The sequence below is a fragment of the Labeo rohita genome, chromosome 19, assembly GCF_022985175.1.
Source record: "Labeo rohita strain BAU-BD-2019 chromosome 19, IGBB_LRoh.1.0, whole genome shotgun sequence".
Taxonomy (NCBI): domain Eukaryota; kingdom Metazoa; phylum Chordata; class Actinopteri; order Cypriniformes; family Cyprinidae; genus Labeo; species Labeo rohita.
Window position 1 is genome coordinate 7,538,209 of NC_066887.1, and position 22,453 is coordinate 7,560,661.

General features: G+C 38.2%; 1 protein-coding gene across 1 annotated transcript in view; it reads left to right on the top strand.

Annotated features, from left to right (window-relative positions):
• Positions 1 to 1,944: 1,944 nt before the first annotated feature.
• Positions 1,945 to 22,453, top strand: part of npr1a (natriuretic peptide receptor 1a) — a 131,888-nt gene continuing 111,379 nt past the window's right edge. The window contains exons 1-2 of the mRNA XM_051136845.1: positions 1,945 to 2,442; positions 3,201 to 3,977. Coding sequence (XP_050992802.1) covers positions 3,230 to 3,977 — 748 coding nt within the window. The 5' untranslated portion in view covers positions 1,945 to 2,442; positions 3,201 to 3,229. The remainder of the gene's footprint in view (positions 2,443 to 3,200; positions 3,978 to 22,453) is intronic.

Sequence of the window (22,453 nt, forward strand, 5' to 3'; positions counted from 1 at the left end):
GTCCTCCCTGTGCTTTATTGATCTGGAAGTTGTTTGTCAGGGTGAGTGCTGCTGAGGACGCACAAGATGAGACGCTCCCGCAGAAGGCCGAACGGAGAACAGAACAGAGAGGAGGAGAGGACGGAGCAGAAGCCAATAAAAGCGTAACGGACTGCACCAAAATAGCATGTTTTAATTGGGAGGAAGTGGGCGAAAAAGCTGGAACAATGAGGAGGAAGAAAGGCATGTGATTAAAATGCCGGAGGTCGAGAGGGACCCCACCTCACCTCGCCTCACACCAAACACTCGCACAGTGGCAGGGACAACACGACAAGTCCTGCTTTCTCATCTGTCCAGCAAGCTGTTTTTCCTGTGTATTCCCATGCAAGAGGTCAAGTCATTGTTACACAGTGATAAAGTGGCTGCTCATCCTGTGTAGGGCACAATGATCTTGTAGCTACAACAAACATGTCCAGCAGTAATGTAACTCCTAAACAAATTATTCTTTCACAATTGCTGAGCCACAAATGTTCTTATCAATCAGTATGCATTTAAAACACACACACATACAGTATATGTCCATAAAAACAAATAGTTGTCATTATATATTAAATACTGGGGTAAGCAAATGTAAAAATGCAAAATTGTAGAATTTTAAAAACATACATTTCAAAATTAAGAATAAATTAAGAATGAATGTCCTTTTGTTTTATATATTTGCCAGTCTGTCTATATCTATTCATGTTATTATAAAAATCGATCTATCTATTATTCTATCTATCGTTCTATCTATTGATCCATCTATCGTTCTATCTTTTGTTCTATCTATTGTCATCGTTCTATTCTATCATTCTATCGTTCAGTTGCTATCTGTCTATCTATCTATCTATCTATCTATATCATTCTATTGCTATCTATCGTTCTATCACTCTATCTACCTATCGTTCTATCTGTTGTTCTATCGTGTTATCGTTCTATTCTCCTATCATTCTATTCTATTGTTCTATTGTTCTATTCTGTCATTCTGTCTATCGTTCTGTCGCTATCTAGCCATCTATCATTCTATCTGTCGTTCTATCTATTAATCTATCTATCGTTCTATCTATTGTCATCATTCTATTCTATCATTCTATTCTGCTATCATTCTATTTTGTCATTCTGTCTATCATTTAGTCACTATCTATCTATCTGTCTATCTATCTATCATTCTATCGCTATCTATCTATCTGTCTATCATTCTATCTATTGATCTATCTATCATTCTATCTTTCATTCTATCTATTGTCATCATTCTATTCTATCATTCTATTCTATCGTTCTGTTCTGTCGTTCTGTCTATCGTTCAGTCGCTATCTATCTATCGCTATCTATCTACCTATCATTCTGTCTGTTGTTCTATCTATTGTTCTATCTGTCTTTCTATCGTGTTATCGTTCTATTCTCCTATCATTCTATTCTATTGTTCTATTTTCTATTCTGTCATTCTGTCTATCGTTCTATCGCTATCTATCTACCTATCTGTCTATGTATCTCTCTATCATTCTATTCTCCTATCATTCTGTTCTTCTACCGTTCTATTCTGTTATTCTGTCTATCTGTCAATCTGTCTATCATTCTATGTCTAATTATCTGTTTCTCATTTTATATATTAATCATTCTTATTTGAACGTTCTTTCAATCGACTGTTCAATCTGTCTGTCAATTGTTCGTTCCTTTGATTGATTATAAATGGATCCCATTTTCAATCAGTTGTTCTATCTATCTATCTATCTGTCTATCTATCCATCTCTCTCTCTCTCTCTATCTATCTATCAATCAGAGGTTCTCATAACAGATTGGGGTAATGATGCCACATGGCTGCGCAACAGTGCTGTAAACATTCTTTCTACATCTTTCTTTTTCTCTTTCTCCTCCTCCTCCTCCTCTCCCGCCTGCATTTAGACTCGCACACTGTGTCATTCCCTCTCTCAGTTCTCTCCTCCTCCCACCTTGAGCTTCACATCGCTTTGACTGACCCAACACTCATTGGATGAGCTGGAGGGGAGAACAGCCTTCAAACATAAAACCCGCACCTCACAATATCAAAATTTTATTTCATAAAATCCTTGAGCTTGTCTCATGAAGAGTCGAGTTTTGTAGATGCATATGTGACCGTGATTTTTTTTTACTTTGACTTCACTTTTTGTTGTGACATCGCGCGTATACGGAATCAAATCTACACGATTTGCTCATCTTCTCCAATCGGGAAAACAGCCAGGAGAAGAGGACACGTTCAACAATATTTAACTAAAGAAGCCTCAATACTCACTAACAAAGTTTCCAAGAAATTCACATGCGCACCAGGAAAGGGAAAGATTTCCTCTTTGTGAATCCCGTTTCCTCAGCACATTCGGAGAAAGAGGGGAGCTTGAGAAATCATGCTGGTTTCTGTGAAGAGGGGCAAGATACTAAAGTTTCACTCCTGTAAGTTGGATGAGTCGGTTTGAGCTGTAATAGTCAACGCGTTTTTTTCCAAAGGGAACAGGAGTTTTGCCGCCGCGTTCACGAAACACGGATTGTAATTACAAAGATTGCATAGGGATTATGACATCAAATCGACCTGATCTGTGGTAAAATATTAATTAAATTCAGTTTTGCTGTTGTTGTCTGTTAAATTATGTTTTATATCAAAAGTGTGTTTTAATATGTTATATTATTTAATAAAGCTATAGGTTGAAGTGAGGACGCGCTTTAGCGTTCCGTCGCCTACGCTGATGAATGCTGGACTGTGTACACTTGTGTCAAGTTTTAGAAGCTCAGCGTTTTTCAGCTTTGCGTTTTAAGGCGTGTAAAGTGAAAAATAGTTAAACTCTTAGAAACGCGTCTCCAGATGGTTACGTTTCATTCGATCGCGTTCCGTCGTGTTGCTGTTGAACGCCAGAAGGCGTCATTTGCGAACGCAGCTAAGAAGTTTGCTTTGAAATAACAATCATTTTAAATATTGCATAGCCTAGTCTTCTCAATTATGAAGTATATATTTATATGATACGTGTACTTCTAATATTTTTTTTCACAGTATCATGAAGAACATTTTAATTATCTGACGAAGCTTGTTGTAGACGTTTTTAGTAGCATACAGTTTTATCATATAATTTCTGTCAACAAGTAACTTTGTGAATGGTGACCCATTTCAGTTCTGCCGAAACCATGTCTCAACTGTGTCTCTATCTTGATGCTTTCAGAGTCTTAGACCTTCCCATCCATTTTGAGAATGGAAGTATTCCGGATGGGGCCGCTAAGGCTCACTCTTCTAGTTCTGCTGAGCGGTGTATCATTTGGAGTGGTTGAACTGGAGCCCCTCGCTCAAAACCAGCCTCAGTCTCTCAGTCCCCATCCGCCTCATAAGAACATCACCTTGGCAGTCATCCTGCCTCGGAACAACACTGAGTACCCCTGGGCATGGCCCCGGGTTGGTCCTGCCTTGTACTGGGCCCTGGACAAGGTGAACTCTGACCCCAACCTACTGCCAGGCTACCATCTACAACTGGTCTTTAACAGCAGCGAAAACAAGGAAGAAGTGTGTTCGGATTCAGTGGCTCCTCTCGTGGCCGTGGACCTGAAGTTCTCATATAACCCCTGGGCGTTCATTGGGCCGGGATGTGACTACTCGTCCTCACAGGTGGCCCGTTTCACCACGCATTGGGAGGTTCCGATGATCACGGGTGGGGCGAGAGCGCTGGGGTTCAATTTGTACTCATCCATCACCAACATCGGCCCAACGCACAAGAAGCTGGGTGAATTTGTGGTCAGGATGCATCGGTATTTTGGATGGCACAAACACGCCCTGCTCACGTTTAGCGATAATAAGAACGACGACCGGCCGTGCTACTTTGCCGTCGAGGGGCCGTACACAGAGATGCGCAATGACAACATCACAGCAGATGACATGGTTTTTAATGAGGATGAAGAACCCGTCCGTTATGAAGTGCTTCTCCGGGACATCAGCCAGAAAGCCCGTGGTAAGTGTGACACGCCGTGGGGTGGGGAAGAGATGTCAAGTAGGAATGGCAGGCTGATGTTAAATGTCACATTTGTCAAATGAAAAAGCTCTTGCATGCATTGTCTGGCTGTTGTTGGTTTGAAGAAGCTCATCTTATTTTTCTTTCATGTTGTCATTTATCATAGCACAACGACTATGTTCACACAGCAGCGCAATACAGTTGCCAATCACATTTGGAGTAATAAATACCCTTGTGAAAAAGAAGTGCATTTAGTTGTACTGAATGTGCACTTGGAATGTACTTTGAAATTTAAAAGTATGCTTTAAAAACCAATACTTGCAGATAATATAGTATTAATGAAGTAAAAGGCCACTTAAAGAGAGTACACTTTTATGCACTTTGTGTAAAGACTGTAGAAGCTAAAAAGACAATAGACGTAAATATGGAATTACATATAAAATCTTACTTCAGTGGGTCAACAACACTCTTAAGTGTAATTAATTGCATTTAATATAAATTTAATCTATAATGTCTTTTTATTTAACATGCAGTTAAGTGTCTGAAAACACTGCATAGTTCACACTTGGGTTTATTCTTTTTAAGTTATTTCTGTAATAAGTACTCTTTTTAAAAGTATGATAAAGTGTTTTTTCTTAGGGGTATGGTTGTGTTCGATTATGAAAGAGACATGAATCATAATCAAACTCACTGCTTGAAATATAAAGTCACAGCTGATTTTTGAGAGGTAGTTAGATTGATATGTGCTGTATGAATAGACCTGCTGTCGTCACGCCATTGATATGCAGTACATGTTATATAATTGCATTCCTGTCTGTCACTAATGTGAGTGCTATAAACCTCTCTAAGGTTATAAAAATTGAAAAATTGAAAAATTGAAAAATATAAAAATTGAAAAATAGTGTGAGACTGGGAAGTTTAGAAAGGGTCGGAACCTGTATTTTGAAATGCCAAACAGCTGAGAATAAGAATCAAACCTGTGAAGACACAATACATTTTGATATTTTCTGCAGGTATATGGTTTTCTTTCCCTGTGGTTTCATGCATTATTCATGGGTTAGAGAACAGGATTGTCTCTGATGCCTGTCTATGCAGACGTCATTTGATCCACTCTTGTCACCCTTTAAATACACAGGACGATTTGAGAGTCACACCTGGTATAAAATGGAATATGGTTGTCTCAAACATTAGCTAAGTTTATACAACCATGCAATACATTAATAATGGGTTCAGTTGATGGATCAGTTGGACTGAAAATCCTTCATGTAAACACCTTACTCGATCGGTCTGAATGAAATTTCAGTCAGATTGGAAGTGTGCAGACCCGAAATAACGTGATCAATAGGAAAGAATTTAAACGCATAAATGCTTGACTTTGACAGTTTTCTTAATCAAATTCAATCTACCTTGTGTACCTGTGGAGTGCTGTGACGTGTATGTTTTCATACATTTGATGTCTTGTGAAGTTACAAACTGGTAAATGGAGATTGAATATTTACTATATATTTACAATATCATTAGATCATTTAGATATATCATCATGGCAGCAAGTACAGTTATACTAGCAGTAGCTTTGGTAACATTTACATTGGCTTTATCTGGTTCTGAACATGGCAACTGCACTTATGTTGAGGTTTTGTTTGGAATACATGAACTGCTAATGCAAACAAATATGTGAATCTGATTGCAAAAGTTTAGGGGTCATATAAACAGAAAATTCAGAATCTGAAATCAGATTAAATTCATTCAGACTGATGAAAAAGAATGCATGTAAACATAACTGCTGACGGTATGAACACTGGCAACTTCATATAATGATAAAACACAGTTTACAAAAACACAAATAGTAAAATTTTTTCTACTTACTATATATCAGCTATTTTTTCATTGTTGTGTGCTCTCAAAATATGCTCAAATGAGTAAATAAAAAGTAATTACAACAAAAAGTATAGGGAAAATAATAACTAGAGCTTTAATAGGCAGTTACGAGGGTATTATAGGTGGTTACTTTGGTAATGCTGTAGAGTGTGCTGTTCTAGGTGGTTGCTAGGGTGTACTAGGTGGTTGCTAGTAGTTGCTCTGGGATTGGTGGGGTATTCTGGGTGGTTTGTGGGATGTTTTGGATGGTTGCTGGGGTGTTATGGTGTTGCTAGGGTCTTCAGGGTGGTTGTTAGGGTGTTGCTAGGGTGTTCAGGATGGTTGTTATGTGGTTGGTAGGGTGTTCTGGGTGGTTGCTAGGGTGTTTAGGTGGTACTAAAGTGTTCATGGTGGTTGCTAAGGGGTTGGTAGGGTATTATAGGTGGTTGGTAGGGTGTTGGGGTGTTGCTAGGATGGTCAGGGTGGTTGTTGTTGGGTAATAGGGTCTTCTGGTGGTTGCTGGGGTGTTGGGGTATTGCTAGGGTGTTCAGGGTGGTTGCTATGGCATTGATAAGGTATTCTTGGTGGTTGCTAGTGTGTTGGGGTGTTGCTAGGGTGTTCAGGGGGATTGCTATGGGGTTAATAGGGTATTCTGGGTGGTTGCTGTGGGGTTAGTATGGTCTTCTGGCTGGTTTGTAGGGTGTTCTGGGTGGTTGCTAGGGTGATGGGGTGTTGGTAGGGAGTTCAGGTGGTGCTAGGATGTTCAGGGTGGTTGCTAGGGTGATATGGTGTTGCTAGGGTGTTCTGGGTGAGTGCTACGGTGTTTGGTGGTTGCTAGGGTGTTTGTATTGGTTGCTGTGGAGTTAGTAGGGTATTCTAGGTGGTTGCTAGGGTGTTGATTGGTGGGTCTTCTGGGGATTTGCTATGGTATTTTCATTGGTTGTTAGGATGTTGGGGTGTTGCTAGGGTGTTTAGATTGGTTGCTATGGGCTTAGTAGGGTCTTCTGGGTGATTGCTAGGTTATTTTGGGTGATTAAGTTGTTGGGGGTGTTGCTAGGGTGGTCAGGTGGTGCTAAGATGTTTTGAGTGGTTGCTACGGTGTTTAGTGGTTGCTAGGATGTTGGGGTGTTGCTAGGGTTTTCAGATTGGTTGCTGTGGGGTTAGTAGGGTCCTCTGGGTGGTTGCTAGGGTGTTGGGATCTTGCTAGGGCGTTCAGATTGGTTGCTATGGGATTAGTAGGGTCTTCTGGGTGGTTGCTAGGGTATTTTGGGTGGTTGTTAGGCTGCTGGGGTGTTGCTAGGGTGGTCAGGTGGTGCTAGGGTGTTTTGGGTGGTTGCTGCAGTGTTTTGTGATTGCTAGGGTGTTCAGGTTGGTTGCTGTGGGGTTAGTAGGGTCTTCTGGGTGGTTGCTAGGGTGTTCAGGTTGGTTGCTGTGGGGTTAGTAGCGTATTCTGGGTGGTTGCTAGGGTATTCTGGGTGGTTGCTAGGGTATTTTGGGTGGTTGTTAGGGTGTTCTGGTGCTCCTAGGATGTTCGGGGTGGTTGCTATGGGGTTGGTAGGGTCTTCTGGGTAGTTGCTGTCGTATTTTGGGTGGTTATTAGGGTGTTGGGGTGTTGCTAGGATGGTCAGGTGCTAGGGTGTTTTGGGCGGTTGCTAGGGTGTTGAGATGCTGCTAGGGTGTTCAGGGTGGTTTCTATGGGGTTTGGTAGTGTCTTCTGAGTGATTGCTAGCATGTTTTGGATAGTTACAAAATTCAAAATTAAAATAATTGAATAGTATTGGAAATATAAACTATAAAACAGCATTCATTGGATATTTCAGAGGTGTGAACATGACAAATTATAAACAATTACAAAAGTACACCTATAACATCCTATCACAATATGTACTTAGATAGCGAAAGAAGAAGAACATTAAATTTGACTGCTAATGTAAATACTGACAGAAATGTGACTGACAGCTTTATAACGAGAGTCTACAGACTTTTATTAAGCGTAGATTTATTACTCAGGTCTGTGTGTGAACTGCCACAGGAATTGCACAGGTGAATAGAAACAGGAGGCAGGAGCCCCTCGAGCTCATCTGTGCCCGTGGCAGAGAAATGAGTTCACGCAAGCACAGCTCTGGAAACAATTAACTCAAAAGAGATGCAAGAGCACTCTACCGCGTCCCTGTGCCCCTATTCCCAGGCTCTGACAAAAACAACTGAGCATTTCATAAAAGTTTGTACAGGTAATAAAGTCCTGAGAATATGAAAATTGGAGACAGACACAAAGGGAGGGACAGAGATATACAGAAATGTCGAGAGGGGAATGAGTACAAACGGAATAATTTTGAGAAAATTACTGGCTCGCTGTTGGCTTCACACACCAGGAGACATGAGAGTCAAGGTCGTCTCCTCTTCGGGGACGGAATAAAAAGAACTGGCAGACAGGTGGAGACTGATAGATGTAGATAGTAAAAGAGCTGAGAGAATAAATGAGTGATTCGCATCTCTCTGTTGGTCCCCTCGCTATTATTCTAATGTTTTTGTTAGTTAATGGAGCAAAATTGATTCACTAATGCGTCATGATTCTGAATCAATACATACACATTTTAGTTATTGTTATAAAATAGCACATGTAGGACAAAGCATTATGAATAAGTGATGTGTACAAAGGCGGCACATACGATGCATCTGTAGGATCTGTTGCACATACTTATATCATTCGAAAGGTGCATTTACACAACATATACTTGAGCCTTTAGATAAGTGTCACAGCCAAGGACAAAAAGGCTGAATGGAGATGCACTTTACAACATCTTAAAGAAAACCACCAGCCAGTGTTGTGTGTCACGAACTCTATATTTAAAAAGAAGCATATATTTTCACAGAAGTCACAATAGGGGAAAATATATAGAATCCAGATTCTGCCACAGAATGAAATAAATAAATAAATAAATAATATAGAGCCAGATTGGTCTCATTAATTTTCATACAAGATATGGCTACACATGTAGCCAAGTTGTAGCCAAGATTAAAAAATAAACTCATCCATTTTAAACATTCAAAACTTGTATATATGCATTTTTTCATGTGAATTTGTGAAATCTCGTGCATTGATTATTAATCAGACCAGTGTGGCCCGATATGGTAATTGTGAGTTTATCTCAGTTATGTCTTTATTTCTTGGAATTCCAAGCTTACAAATTTCACCATTTTGAGTTAACATTTCACAGTTCAGACTTTTTCCCTTTCAGCTATGAGTTTGTGTGGGTTTTCACTTTATATCACACAGTGTGATTTTATATCTTAAAGGGGTCATCGGATGCCCATTTTCCACAAGTTGATATGATTCTTTAGGGTCTTAATGAAAAGTCTCTAATATACTTTGATTAAAAAATTCTTAATGGTTTTGTAAAACAACACCCTTTTTACCTTGTCAAAATGAGCTCTGCAAAAATCATCTCATTCTAAGGGGTTGTTCCTTTAAATGCAAATGAGCTCTGCTCACCCCGGCCATCTCTTCTCTCTGTGGAATGACAATATTGTTTACTTTAGCCACATTTAACCGCGTTTAGCCGCTAAACTTCCTAATTGCCACGTTATAAGGAAAGGCGATCGCAAAGATTCATAAAAAAATGCTTATACTCACTTCTGCTGTAAGCGAAGCTGGATCATGAATGATTCGTGTGAACATAGACGTATATATGTAGATTGGGAGGCACATTCCATTCACAAACAAATGTAATCCACTGCATCTTCAGCGGCTCAGATGTCGGGAGTAAATGATGACCACTATGTTCATTATTACATCCAGCAACACAACACCTCAATCGCTCAATTGAAGTTATTCTTGTCTAGCTTACATCCCTGCTTCGGCATCGAAACAAGGAAAGTTACTGGACTGTGACAGCTGGTCTGAGGTAAGAGCTCATGTCAATCAACTATCGTGGGAGCGGCCTCTGAGAACGGCTCGATTTGAAAAAGGGGATATTATTTTTACAGATTAATTAAAAACCACTGCATGGATTTTGATCATTATAGGATAGAGTTGTACATACACTGCCAACACATTAATGTTCAAACAACATGAAAACATTACAATAATTCAAGTCAGAATTAGAAGTTGTAAGGTGGCATTGTGAAATTCACACTGCACTATAGTCAGAATTGCACTATAAACTCAAATTTCAAATAAAAAAGTCTGAAATGGAAGATGTTATCTCAGAATTTTGCAATATAGACTCACAATTGTGATAAATTAAGTCAGAATTTTGGTATATGAATTCCTTTTACATATATATATTCATTTTGTATAAGGCATTATTTATTTATACAACCGTTCTTTCTGGTCCTCAGATCTGATTGGCTGAGAGGAGTGTGCTATTCTAGTATATTGGAATGCCAACCGTTTCACTGTTTGTGTTACTCCGCTTGCAGTATTTCTCACAGTGAGTGTCATGCCAGATGTCCAAACCCACTATGATTTTAAAAATGAGGCTGTTTTTGTACTGGTGAGAATGTACTGGTTTAGACTTCAAATATGTGGTTTGTTAAAAAAGATAACGTCTATTTGAAAATTTGCTTTGAAGTTTTCGGAGATGTGAACTCCAGGGCGTCGGTGGCCGTTCAGCGCTCATGAACATCTAATTATATCTCTAATTATATCTCATGCCAACAGCTGTCTCACCTCGGCCAGATCTTCTGAAATTTACTGCTGGCCCTGATGTCTCCATAGTGGTTAAACATGAGATATAATTTGTTTTAGGTAAATCTAATAGGCAGTATTTGGTCTCATTAATCTATTATTTGTTTCAGAGCAAATAGTTTTGGCTTAGGGCAAATATATATATCAGAGCGCTGCCTTTGTACTTTGGACTGAATTGCCTAGCAAATTTTATGATGGCTGTTGTTGTTGTTTATTGAATATTATTATTCAATAAATAATATTTTAAATAAATAAACAAATAAATAATAGTATTTAATAATAGTATTTAGTATTGGGAAAAGTGATTTTAGTTACATTGTTCTCCCATTAGATGGCAACAAGATGGTTTTTATGAGTGAGTCAGCAGTAGAAGCTTTTATATTGAAAGAGACTGAAATAGGGTTGTAAACAAAGAAGTTATTGTTACTTTCACAGTGTTTCACGGTGGGTATGTAGGAATATATAAAGACCTACATTTTACTGTACAAAAGTAATACAAGACATATATTTCTGTTACATGTTAAACTGTACTTTTTTATTTTGACGGGTTGCCGTTTAGTTTCTGTTTGTATACAGTACGATATGATGCTAGTTTTCTGAATGAATGAGACGTAAAATTCACATGAAGTGACTCTCACAGCAAGATTAAGTTTATGTCGTCATATAGTGAGACGCAGAGGCCGAAAATCACAGCAAGCCTCGCGTGTGCTTCAGTATTTATGTAGTAAACAAAATCGTGTCTTTGACATTAATACATACAGAGGCAAATGGAACATGGAGGATTCATATTCTTTTTGCGTTTCAGTATTCACAGACACTAGTGCATATCACAATCCGAATTAAGTAACAGACCAACTTTTGATTTATCCAAAAATTGACAAATTCCTTGGCATTCCACACTCTAGAGTAAATTTTGTTTTTATGAATGGACTCGCGATCCCATCTGTGTTTTTGCGGAGGAGAAATTATGGACGCGCGTCCATGTAGAGATGGAAATGTCATGCTGTAAATAAAAAAAATACCATAAGGTTATTTAGTTTGTTTAATAAAAGATTATAGACTGTATAGGCCTGTTCTAAAGGAAAGGTAACCTTAAATGACTTCTATTGTAATCTGGCGCTATATTGACCTTCAAGGGGGGCAGGGGGTGCCATTGGGGGGCTGGGTGCCCCCCCTAATATAATGGTAGGGGAAACACTGCTTTCAACAACACCTTGTAAGATGCAGCCAACAAATGCACTGAGCAGCGCTGTCATCGGAAATCACCCTTAACAAATGAAAGGATGGTACAACAAAGATATCGCTTTCCTTATTGGACATTAAAACTGATGTTTTATTGTGAATAGGAGCTGAAAAATGAATGATGTATCAGATGCCGGTAATCACACTCGCTCAGTCCATAACACAGTGAGTTTTTAATACAGTAATATAATAACCTTTCAATGAAGCTACCCAACTTGTTCTAAAGTGACGTTTTCAAATTAGTAATGGAGGCTTGGCCTCAGCTGTTAAACTGTCAACTTGAGATTTGAATCTGTGGCGGAAGGAAATAGTTCTGCACAAAAGAGGACGTTCCATTGTTGTTTCTTATGTATTTACACACTTGTGCCATCAAACTGTTGTATAAATGCAAAATTTTGGCATGCTGTGTTTGTGAGGAAAAAATTGTGAGAAATTAACTCAGTTTTTTTCTTTTCTTTTTTTTTGTTTAATTCAAAAGTAGGCTTCTATACACTTTTTTTAAAGTTAGTGAATGAAACAGCAATTCTTGGCAAACATTTTTTAAGACAACAGTTTTATTCTTTCTGAAATCGTTTTTAGCATTTAGGTTTTTTTTGTTTCAGCATTTCATGTTTAATTCAATGTGTTACCTGCCATTTTCTTTGGAATTATTTGTGAATTTACTTGCAATTTCTTAGCGAAAATTGTTTTAAAGTGACTCTTACACCAAATATTTTTCAGTGTTTTAAACACATTCTGAAGTTGATCAGTCACAGTCACACGCGGCTATTATTTCTAATGTACTATGCTATTATCGGCAATAGTTCTGATTCTGTGATGAGAAAGTATGCGAATTTGGATGCAATCAAAATCCATAGCTGTGTTTGCGTTACTCCAGACAGCATGTCTCATTCTGAGTGCCAGTAGATGCAGCTAATGCTTTTCCTATCTTGCAATATGTACCCGAGAAATAACTGCAGCATGTCTGAATATTGACTCCCTATCTGTGTGAGTAATTGCTGTCTATCTAGAGCAATAGCAGAGCGGTGAAAGAAGTGAGAGTGTGAACGGTCTTCAGCTGGGGCGCTCTGTGCTCAGACGGGGTCTAAATCTTCAGCTGCTGTGCAGGCGATTAAATGGGTTCAGACACCGGAGGATAGGCTTGTTAGATGTCGACCAGGACATGGCATCCTTTTAATAAGGCTTCCCATTCCTTGATCTCAGAGTCACGCACACAAACGCATGTAAACATGCATCCACACACAATCACACACACATTTTCTGCATTCAACTGGAGTAAACAACTCATCGTTCATCTGTTGCATACAGTATCATCAAAATATGTGTCAGGATATGGGGATAGAGAACAAGATATTTTGATTAAATACTAACATTTAAACATTAAAGGAGAAGTCCACTTCCAGAACAACAATTTACAAATAATTTACTCACCCCCTTGTCATCCAAGATGTTGATGTTTTTCTGTCTTCAGTTGTAAAGAAATTATAGTTTTTTAGGAAAGCATTTAAGGATTTTTCTTCATATAATACACTTGAGTGGTACCCCGAATTAAAACTTCCAAAATGTAGTTTAAATGCAGCTTCAAATGGCTCTAAATGATTCTGGCCGAGGAAGAAGGGTCTTATCTAGTCATTTTTTTCGAAAAATTAAAATTTGTATATTTTTTAAGTATACAAAAGACATGAACATCTTGGATGACAAGGGGGTGAGTAAATTATTTGTGAATTGTTGTTCTGGAATTGGACTTCTCCTTTAAATTCATATTGTTTTTTTTTAATTGTATTTTTTTAAAAGAGATTCCTGCGTTCTAACTCCATGTGCAATTACAGATGTTAGCTATTTACACAATTCTAAAAATATACACACATTGTGCTGAAGGTTTAACAAAGATCGACAGGCAGCCCCTGGTTTAAATAATGGAATCAGCTCACTGGTATTTCCACATGAGCAAAATCCCTTGTGACTTTTGTTCTTCTTGGCTGTGGTTTATGGTTTTATTTTGGCCTGTATGACTCCCGTTACTTTTATTGACCTTGTCATCCTGCCATTTCTCTTTTTGAGCATGCAATCAATCAATTTGCAGGTTTCACTGGTATGGGGGGCAGGGGTACATTTGAGAAGGATACTTGCTAATGTCCTGCTGCTTTATCCTCATCCCTTGAAACTAATACTGATGTTGTGGCTACACGGAAGGTTGTTTGATTTTTATGTAGTTATTCTAAATCATGCTGTGTGTTTTGTATGTATTATTATTAATGGTGGTGGTGTGCAAATATTTTTTCTGTTATATTTTTAGGTGAAAATTATAAGGATAGTTCACCCAAAAATGAAAATTACCCTATGATTTACTCACCCTTAAGTCATCCTAGATGTATATGATTTCTTATTTCCACCAAATACAAACAGAGTTCTATTAAAAATGTCCTGGCTCTTTCAAGCTTTATAATAGCAGTGAACGGGTGTTGAGATTTTGAAGTCCAATAAAGTGCATCCATCCATCATTAAAAGTGCTCCACACAGCTCCAGGGGGTTAATAAAGGCCTTCTGAAGTGAATCGATGCATTTGTGTAAGAAAAATATGCTTATTTAAAACTTTATAAACCATAATCTCTAGATTCCATTAACTGTTGTACGTGCATTCACGAGAGAGTGGCATTCCAGCGAATGACGTAGGATGTAGGCGTAGCGTAAACTCTGGTGAGAATATGCTAGTCTCGTGAGAACCAAGTTTTGTTCACAGCAAACCAGTCTCCTCTTGGCTTATATCGAAATCCTCCAACATTTTTTTTTACAAATCTTCATTTTGTACTTTTAATTTATGACCTGTGTTTTGCTTTTTTCACTGGGCTTCTGCGTTCGTCATTTCAGCGTTCACCTACCTCCTACATCATCCACTGGAACACATGTACGACAGTTAACGAAAGCTAAAGATTATGGTTTATGAAGTTTTAAATATGGATATTTTTCTTGCACAAACACATTGATTCGTTTCAGAAGGCCTTTATTAACTCCCCAGAGCTGTTTGGAGTACTTTTTATGATGGATGGATGCACTTTATTGGACTTCAAAATCTCAACACCCGTTGGCACCCAGAATACAGCCAGGTTGAAGTCTCATGGCGGGAGGGAATTGAGGGAGGGAGGAGCAATGGTGGAGACCTGGCGAACAAAACCAGGGGGACAACAGATAAAGATGGAGCCGATGGAGGTGGAGACCCAGGGGGACATCAGAGGCCAGAAGGCTGAGGTGGAACCGCAGACTCAACCGAGGTAGAGACGGGGGCTCAGCAGACCATGGCAAAAGCCGGAAGGAAGGAAGAGCCCAGTAGAACCAGAGAGATGGAGGGACGAGGTGCTTCCAGAGGAGTTGAAGACTGTGATTAAGGCAGGTCAATGACTGACCAAGGCAGAGCCGGAGGGACGAGGAACCCTGGTGGAGCCAAGGGGGAGCCAAAGAGTTAGAGGGCCAAAGTGGAATCCAGTGCTCGGAGCCAGCCTGGAAAACCTGATTCAGATCCACACAGCAGAGTAGAGTTAGAGGAGGAGCTGAAGTAAAACAACAGAAGCAGGGCCAGGAAACTGTCTGTCTTTGGAAGAGGGAGAAGACACAGCAGACTTGGAAATGAGTGGAACCACTGGGCACGGGACGGGATATTTAGCTTTAAAAAATATTTTAGCTTTAAAAAATATTCATATATAAAGCATTATAAACCGTAATCTCTAGCATTCCAGCAGATGATGTAGGATGTAGGCGGAACGTAAGCACCAGTGAGAATATGCTAGTCTCGCGAAAACCAACTTTTGTTTACAGCAAAGGAAAACCAGTCTCCTCTTGGCTTATAACCCTCCCGTATTTTTCTTTACAAATCCTCGTTTTGTACTTCTAACTTGTGACCAGTATTTTGTCCTACATCATCTGCTGGAACACCACTGTCTTGTGAATGCGCGTACGACAGTTAGCGAAAGCTGGAGATTATGGTTTATAAAGGTTTAAATATAGATCATTTTCTTACAGAAATGCATTGATTTGCTTAAGAAGGCCTTTATTGACTCCCCAGAGCCATGTGGAGCACTTTTTATGATGGATGGATGCATTTAATTGAACTTCAAAATCTCATCACCCACGGGGATCCAAAACACAGCCAGGTTGAAGGCTCATCGTGGAATTGAGGGAGGGAGGAACAATTGTGTAGACCTGGTCAAGGAAAACGTTGAAGGGACGAAGCACATCCAGAGGGGTGGAAGACCATGGTGAAAACAGGTCAATGACTGACTAAGGTGGAGCTGGAGGGACGAGGAACCCCGATCAAGCTGAGGGAGGATGGAGCCCAGGTGGAGCCAAAGAGTTGGAGGGCCAAGGTGGAATCCAGGGCTCACACTTCTTTTCCTAGTTTCAAATCCGTCTTTCGACACCCAAAGCACCAGCTCGGAACCAGAAAAGTGGTTCATATCTAGCACCAAAACATTGCTGGTCTAGAAGTAAGAACCGCTTAAGTCAGGGACTGGGGACAGGGTTACCATGACCAACAAGATGAACAGCAACTTTTGACTGCCATTTTTGAAATAGCAGCTCACATCACATGTTGAATTTGCCGTGTTTGGATGCTGATGTAGGTTCGCAAAGCCATGAACATCAATAGCAACACAACATCCGCCATTGTTGATATTAGACTTGTTCAGGATGCCTCTGTGCTGTGTGGACCGGTCAGCATCTGGCATCGAAGTACTGTAAGAGCATTTCAAAAGCCTAAAAAGACTTCTGCTCTCCAGACCATCTCACAGTGCTTTGATGTCATGTGCCGGTTGGTCTGCGCGGCGCCGATGCATCTTGAGCAAACCTGGTGTGCTTGTGTTTGCTGCTTCCACACTAGCGTTGCTGGGAATGATGATATTTATTTAGTGATGTAAGACCTGGTTTTTTAGTGGCTCTTTAGGACTGGTTCTTAGAAGGCTCGCTAGTTGAACCAACTCCGAACCGACAATAGCCCTGGCTCTGAACTAGCACCCGGTTCATGCTATGATGAGGAGGACTGAAATGGAGCCAGAATATCCGGAGCCCGGAAGACCCGAGGCAGATCCATGCCACAGACCAGAGTAAGAGGAGGAGTCTAAAGGGTTGAAGGAAAACAACAAAGAGAGGACCGTCTTCGGAAGAGGAGGTGGAAGAGGGAGGCTTGGTGGGATCTCAGGAGAAACAACAGAATCGGAGATGGCTAGAACCAGCAGAAATGGGACTGGGTGGGATGGGATATTCAGCTTGTTACCACCTTCAAAATGATATATTGTAAATATTTAAAATGTTACCCAGCCCTAGTTTTCTCAGCATTACAATGCCAGTTATGTATGCCAATGTCACAGCACAGTTTTCACAACACTAGAGCCAATTTTCACAGGAATGAAACCTTGTTCACAGTTGTCATTTTTGTCTCTTTCTGAGATCTAAAGGTAATATGTTAGGTGCACAGGGGTTTGGAGGTTTGGAGCGGTCCTGGCGGGTGCTGTTAAGCCTCATTGTGAGCGTCAGTGCTCTGGCTGAGATGTGGGCGTAGAGCTAATTCAAACGGCATGCTTTTGTCCAAGAGCTGGATTACATCCTGAGTTTGTACTGTTCGTGTCAGTGTTTACCCCCAGAGCGCTGTTTACTAAATCAAAGCTGTGATTTGTGTAGAAACAGAGAGAATGAAAAAGAGAAATATGCCAGCATATAGTATCCTGAGGGAAGTTGTGGTCTTATCACCTATGATGGTGGAAATAGATCAATCCCACCATTGTAATTACACACTAATGCTGCTCGCAAATGTGGTTTTTCCTCGCATTGTCACACATGATGGTATCGGGACTGTGACACACATGCATATTTCCACATGGCAACATGGCTGGTTTTCGGGAAACAGAAAAGATGAACAGTTGCTGAAAACATTTGTTAAGGTGTTCAAAGTGGTTGTCAGTGCATTGCTAGGTGGTTGCTAGGACTTTCCTGTTAGGTGGATTCTTACTGGAGCAAGTCAAAAAAAAAAAAAGCTTTGGCTTCAGTTTCTTCTGGTTTTATCATGTGAAAATTAAGCTTAATTGTTTTAAAATATATATAAGAATTGTATATAAATAATAATAATGATAGCAGTAAAACAATGTTGTGAAAATCAGGGTGTTTTTTTTTTTTGTTTTAGTATCAGATGAAAATTAAACTTGATTGTTTAGAAAACTATAATAATTAAAAATGCAATAAAATGATAGTAATAATGATGATAATAATAATGGCAGTCATGATATGCTAATTATAATAATACTAGCTTTAAGTAAATCCTTTTTTGTTTTATCGTGAAATTAAGTAAAATAATTATAATTAGAAAAAAACAATAATTAATAATTTAGTTATCATTATTATAAGAAAGCATAATGATGATACCAGTATATCCAAAATACAGCTGCTACTACTAATAATAGCAGTAAAATATGGTGTTATTTTTTCTGTTGCAAATAGAAAATGATTAGAATTAGAAACCTATTATTATTATTATTATTATTATATTACAGTAGTACTACTAATAATATTCCAATTATAATAATATTAGCGGTAAATAAAATCTTTTTTTGTTTGTTTTGATTAGTGTTAGAAACATTATTTTTATTATTATTATTATTATTATTATTATTATTATATTACAGTAATACTGATAATAATATGCTTCTTATAATAATATTAGCAGTAAATATTTTTTTTCTGTTTAAGTCTAATTAAGTTAAAAAAATATAATTAGAAAAAAGTATTATTAATTAAATTATTATTATTATAAGGAAGCATAATAATAATAATAATAATAATAATAATAATAGCAGTAAAAATGGTGGTGTTCGTTTTTTTTTTTTTTATTGTCATCAGGTAAAAATATAAATAATTAGAATTGGAAATCTATTACTATTATTATTATTATTATTATTATTATTATTATTATTATAAATTATTATTAACAGTAATATACATAATAATATGCTAATTAGAATAATATTAGCAGTAAATAAAATCTGTTTTTTCTGTTTTATCATCAAAAATTATAATTAGAAAAAAAATTAATTATAATTTTTATTTAAAAAAAGAAGCATAACAGTGATACCAGTAGTAATAATAATAATAATAATAATAATAATAATAATAATAGCAGTAAAAAAGGGTGTTGTGCCATTTTTTCTGTTTTGTCATTAGGTGAAAATAGAAATTAATTGGAATTAGATTTACAAACTTTATTATTATTATTATTAGTAGTAGTAGTATTTAGGAGTAATATAAATAATAGTATACTAAATATTAATATAATAATAGCAGTAAATAAAATCATAAAAATAATTATCATTAGAAAAAATATTAGTCATTTAATTATCATTATTATAATAATGTTACCAATAATAATAATAATAATAATAATAACAGCAGTAAAAAATCTGTTTTTTTTCCTGTTTTGTCATCAGACAAAAATAGTTAGAATTAGAACTAGATACCTATTATTATTATTACTATTATTATTATTATGTAATAGTAATATTAATAATAGTAATAATAATAATTATTATTATTATTATTATTAGTAGTAGTATTTTGTTATATAGCACCCTTTATACATACAATATGTAAGAATATAAAAACATTTTAGACAGCAAATAAATAACATTCGATCGATTAAAAACAACATGCAAAAATAATAATAATAACATTTTCAACATTTTTTAATAATAACATTTTTTAAAAAGAAAAAAAGGAAAAATTAAAAAAGTATCTAGAAGTCATGAGCTTGCTTGAGTAAACACTAGTGATAGTGGTTGTGTAACTGATACTTCCAATGTTTACTGCTTCCAGACACTTTTTTTTCGTGCACGTCTATGTCTGGAGTTTCTATTTAGGAATGACCTCAGAGATAAGCTGCGCTCCACACAGCACTTCAACTGGACTAACGCTTTCACAATCTCCTTGGCCGCCATGATCGAACACCACAGAACAGGAACCAGGTTGTTTCCATAGCGACAAGGAGCATCTGTCCAAATGCACAAAGGCGAGTGGGCGTGACGAGACCCGTCACCTGTCGACTTCGTCGTATGTTTTCATTTAACATGGACCAGAGCTGTCGGAAAAAGAAGGACACAGCCCACACGCACGTGTACCACCCATCCACTCACAACAGAAATGCTTCTACATGCTTCAATCCAAACATCAGCTGAAACCATTGTTGCTTTAATTGCCAAGATCTTCTCAATGAAACACAACGGCTGCATGATTTCAGTTCCTAGGAGCTTTAAAGTGACACTGAGCTGCCATAACTCTTTTTTCAACTTTAAAGGAAAAAACATTCAGAGCATACCAGCTGCTGCATGATAAGTGTGAACTGACATTTCCAGTTCTCAGCCTCTGCACTGTAATTCATAAAGATCGCATGGCTTTCATTGCCAGCTGGAATGCAGAGCTCACGTCAGTCATTTAGACACAGCTGCTGATGATGGCTAGGGTTGGATGGTGACTTTCAGCAGGATGATCCGAGCTTCACACGTTGAGGTGTTGATGCGCTCACTGGTGTTCCTCAGACACATGTTCTTACATCACACACGCTGTCCTTTATAGATTAAAGTGAGCTGTCATCATCTGCTCATCCTGATGTCATCAGAAACATTTTCTTGTTTGTTTTTTAAAGGCAGACTTTTAGATGTGGTATCCGAAAGATTAGGCAGCTGACTTGAAGCGTTTGTGCACGAAAGTACCTCCTGAAACTGATTTGCGACAAATTTCTGAGGCAGCATAGTGGTTTAATGAATGAACTAAATAGAGAGAGCGTTGGTGGCAGCTAAGAGAATATTTAATTACAATACTACAGTAATTTGTGGTGGAAAGTCCGAGATGTGCATTTACACCAAAACTTACCACCAACCACAACTTACAATTCCAGTCTTTATTTTTTAGATGAGCTGTCATTGAATTTAACACTGAGGATAGAGATATACAGTCATGGCCAAAAATATTGGCACCCTTGCAATTCTCTCAGAAAATTTTTCCAATTGCAAATGTTTTGGTATTCACATGCTTATTGTTTTTGTTTGCACTGCAACAACACATTAAAACAGAGAAGAAAAGTATAACTTGATAAAATTTTACACAGAACTCAAAAATGGACTGGACAAAATTACTGGCACCTTGTCAACATTGTAAGAAATAATTGCTTTTCAAGCATGTGATGCTCCTGTAATTTGTACTTAGACACACCTGTTGCCACAACAGGTAACAGGTGCGTAACAGGTGTGGGCAATAGTAATCACACTTGCAACCAGTTAAAATAGAGAAAAACATTTGTGTTGTGTGTCACACTGAGCATGGAGAAAAAGTATAAAAAAGTATAAAGAGTTGTCTGTGGATTTCAGAGAATAACTGTGGAAAAACATGGACAATCTCAAGGCTACAAGTCCATCTCCAGAGATCTTAATGTTCCTGTGTCCACGGTGCGCAAAATCATCAAGAGGTTTACAAGAGGTTTATCTCTAGCTAACCTCCCTGGACGTGGACGGAAGAGTAAAATTATTGAAAAATTACAACGAAGCATTGTTTGAATGGTGGATAAAGAACCCTGATTAACTTCCAAACAAATTCAAACTGATCTGCAGACACAGGGTACAACAGTGTTAGCTCAAACTATCCGTCGCCATCTGAATGAAAGGGACGCTATGGTAGCAGACCACTGCTGACACAAAGGCATAAAAAAGCAAGACTGGAGTTTGCCAAAACCTATGTGAAAAAACCACAATCCTTCTGGGAGAACGTACTGTGGACAGATGAGACAAAAGTAGAGCTTTTTGGTAAAGGACATCATGGACATCACTGTTTACAAAAAAAGAAATGAGGCCTTCAAAGAAAAGAACACAGTCCCTACAGTCAAACATGGTGGAGGTTCAAAGATGTTTTGGGGTTGCTTTGCTGCTTCTGGCACTGGATGCCTCGACTGTGTGAACGGTATCATGAAATCTGATGATTACCAAAGAATTTTGGGGTGCAATGTAATGGCCAGTGTCAGAAAGCTGCATCTCCACCAGAGGTCATGGGTCTTCCAGCAGGACAATGACCCGAAACAGACTTCAAAAAGCACTCAGAAATGGGTACAAACAAAGTGCTAGAGAGTTCTGAAATGGCCAACAATGAGTTCAGATCTGATTCCCACAGAACACCTATGGAGAGATCTCAAAACAGCAGTTGGGAGAAGGCATCCTTCAAATCTGAATGACCTGGAGCAGTTTGCAAAAGAAGAGTGGTACAAAATTCCAGTAGAGAGGTGGAAGAAACTCATTCATGGTTACAGGAAGCGATTGATTTCAGTTGTTTTTTTCCAAAGGGGATGCTACCAAATATTAAGTTAAGGGTGCCAATAATTTTGTCCAGTGCATTTTTGGGTTCTGTGTGGAATTGTATAGGATTTGACTTTTCTATCTGCTGCCTTCAACAATCGATCAGATTAAGGCATTTTAGTAGACATTATGTGGCAGAATCATTGGGTTCGGATGTGGATGTTGCCTTCGTATCTTTCTATGTTGTCTGCAGAGGCTGCATTTTTCTGCTTTTGGATGCAATCAGAGTGTTCAGCCTGCTTGAATATGGATGGTGAGCGCAATTGTTAGTCTTTTAAACATTCTTCATTGAAAATCTTGCCTTTAGGCCTTGCTTT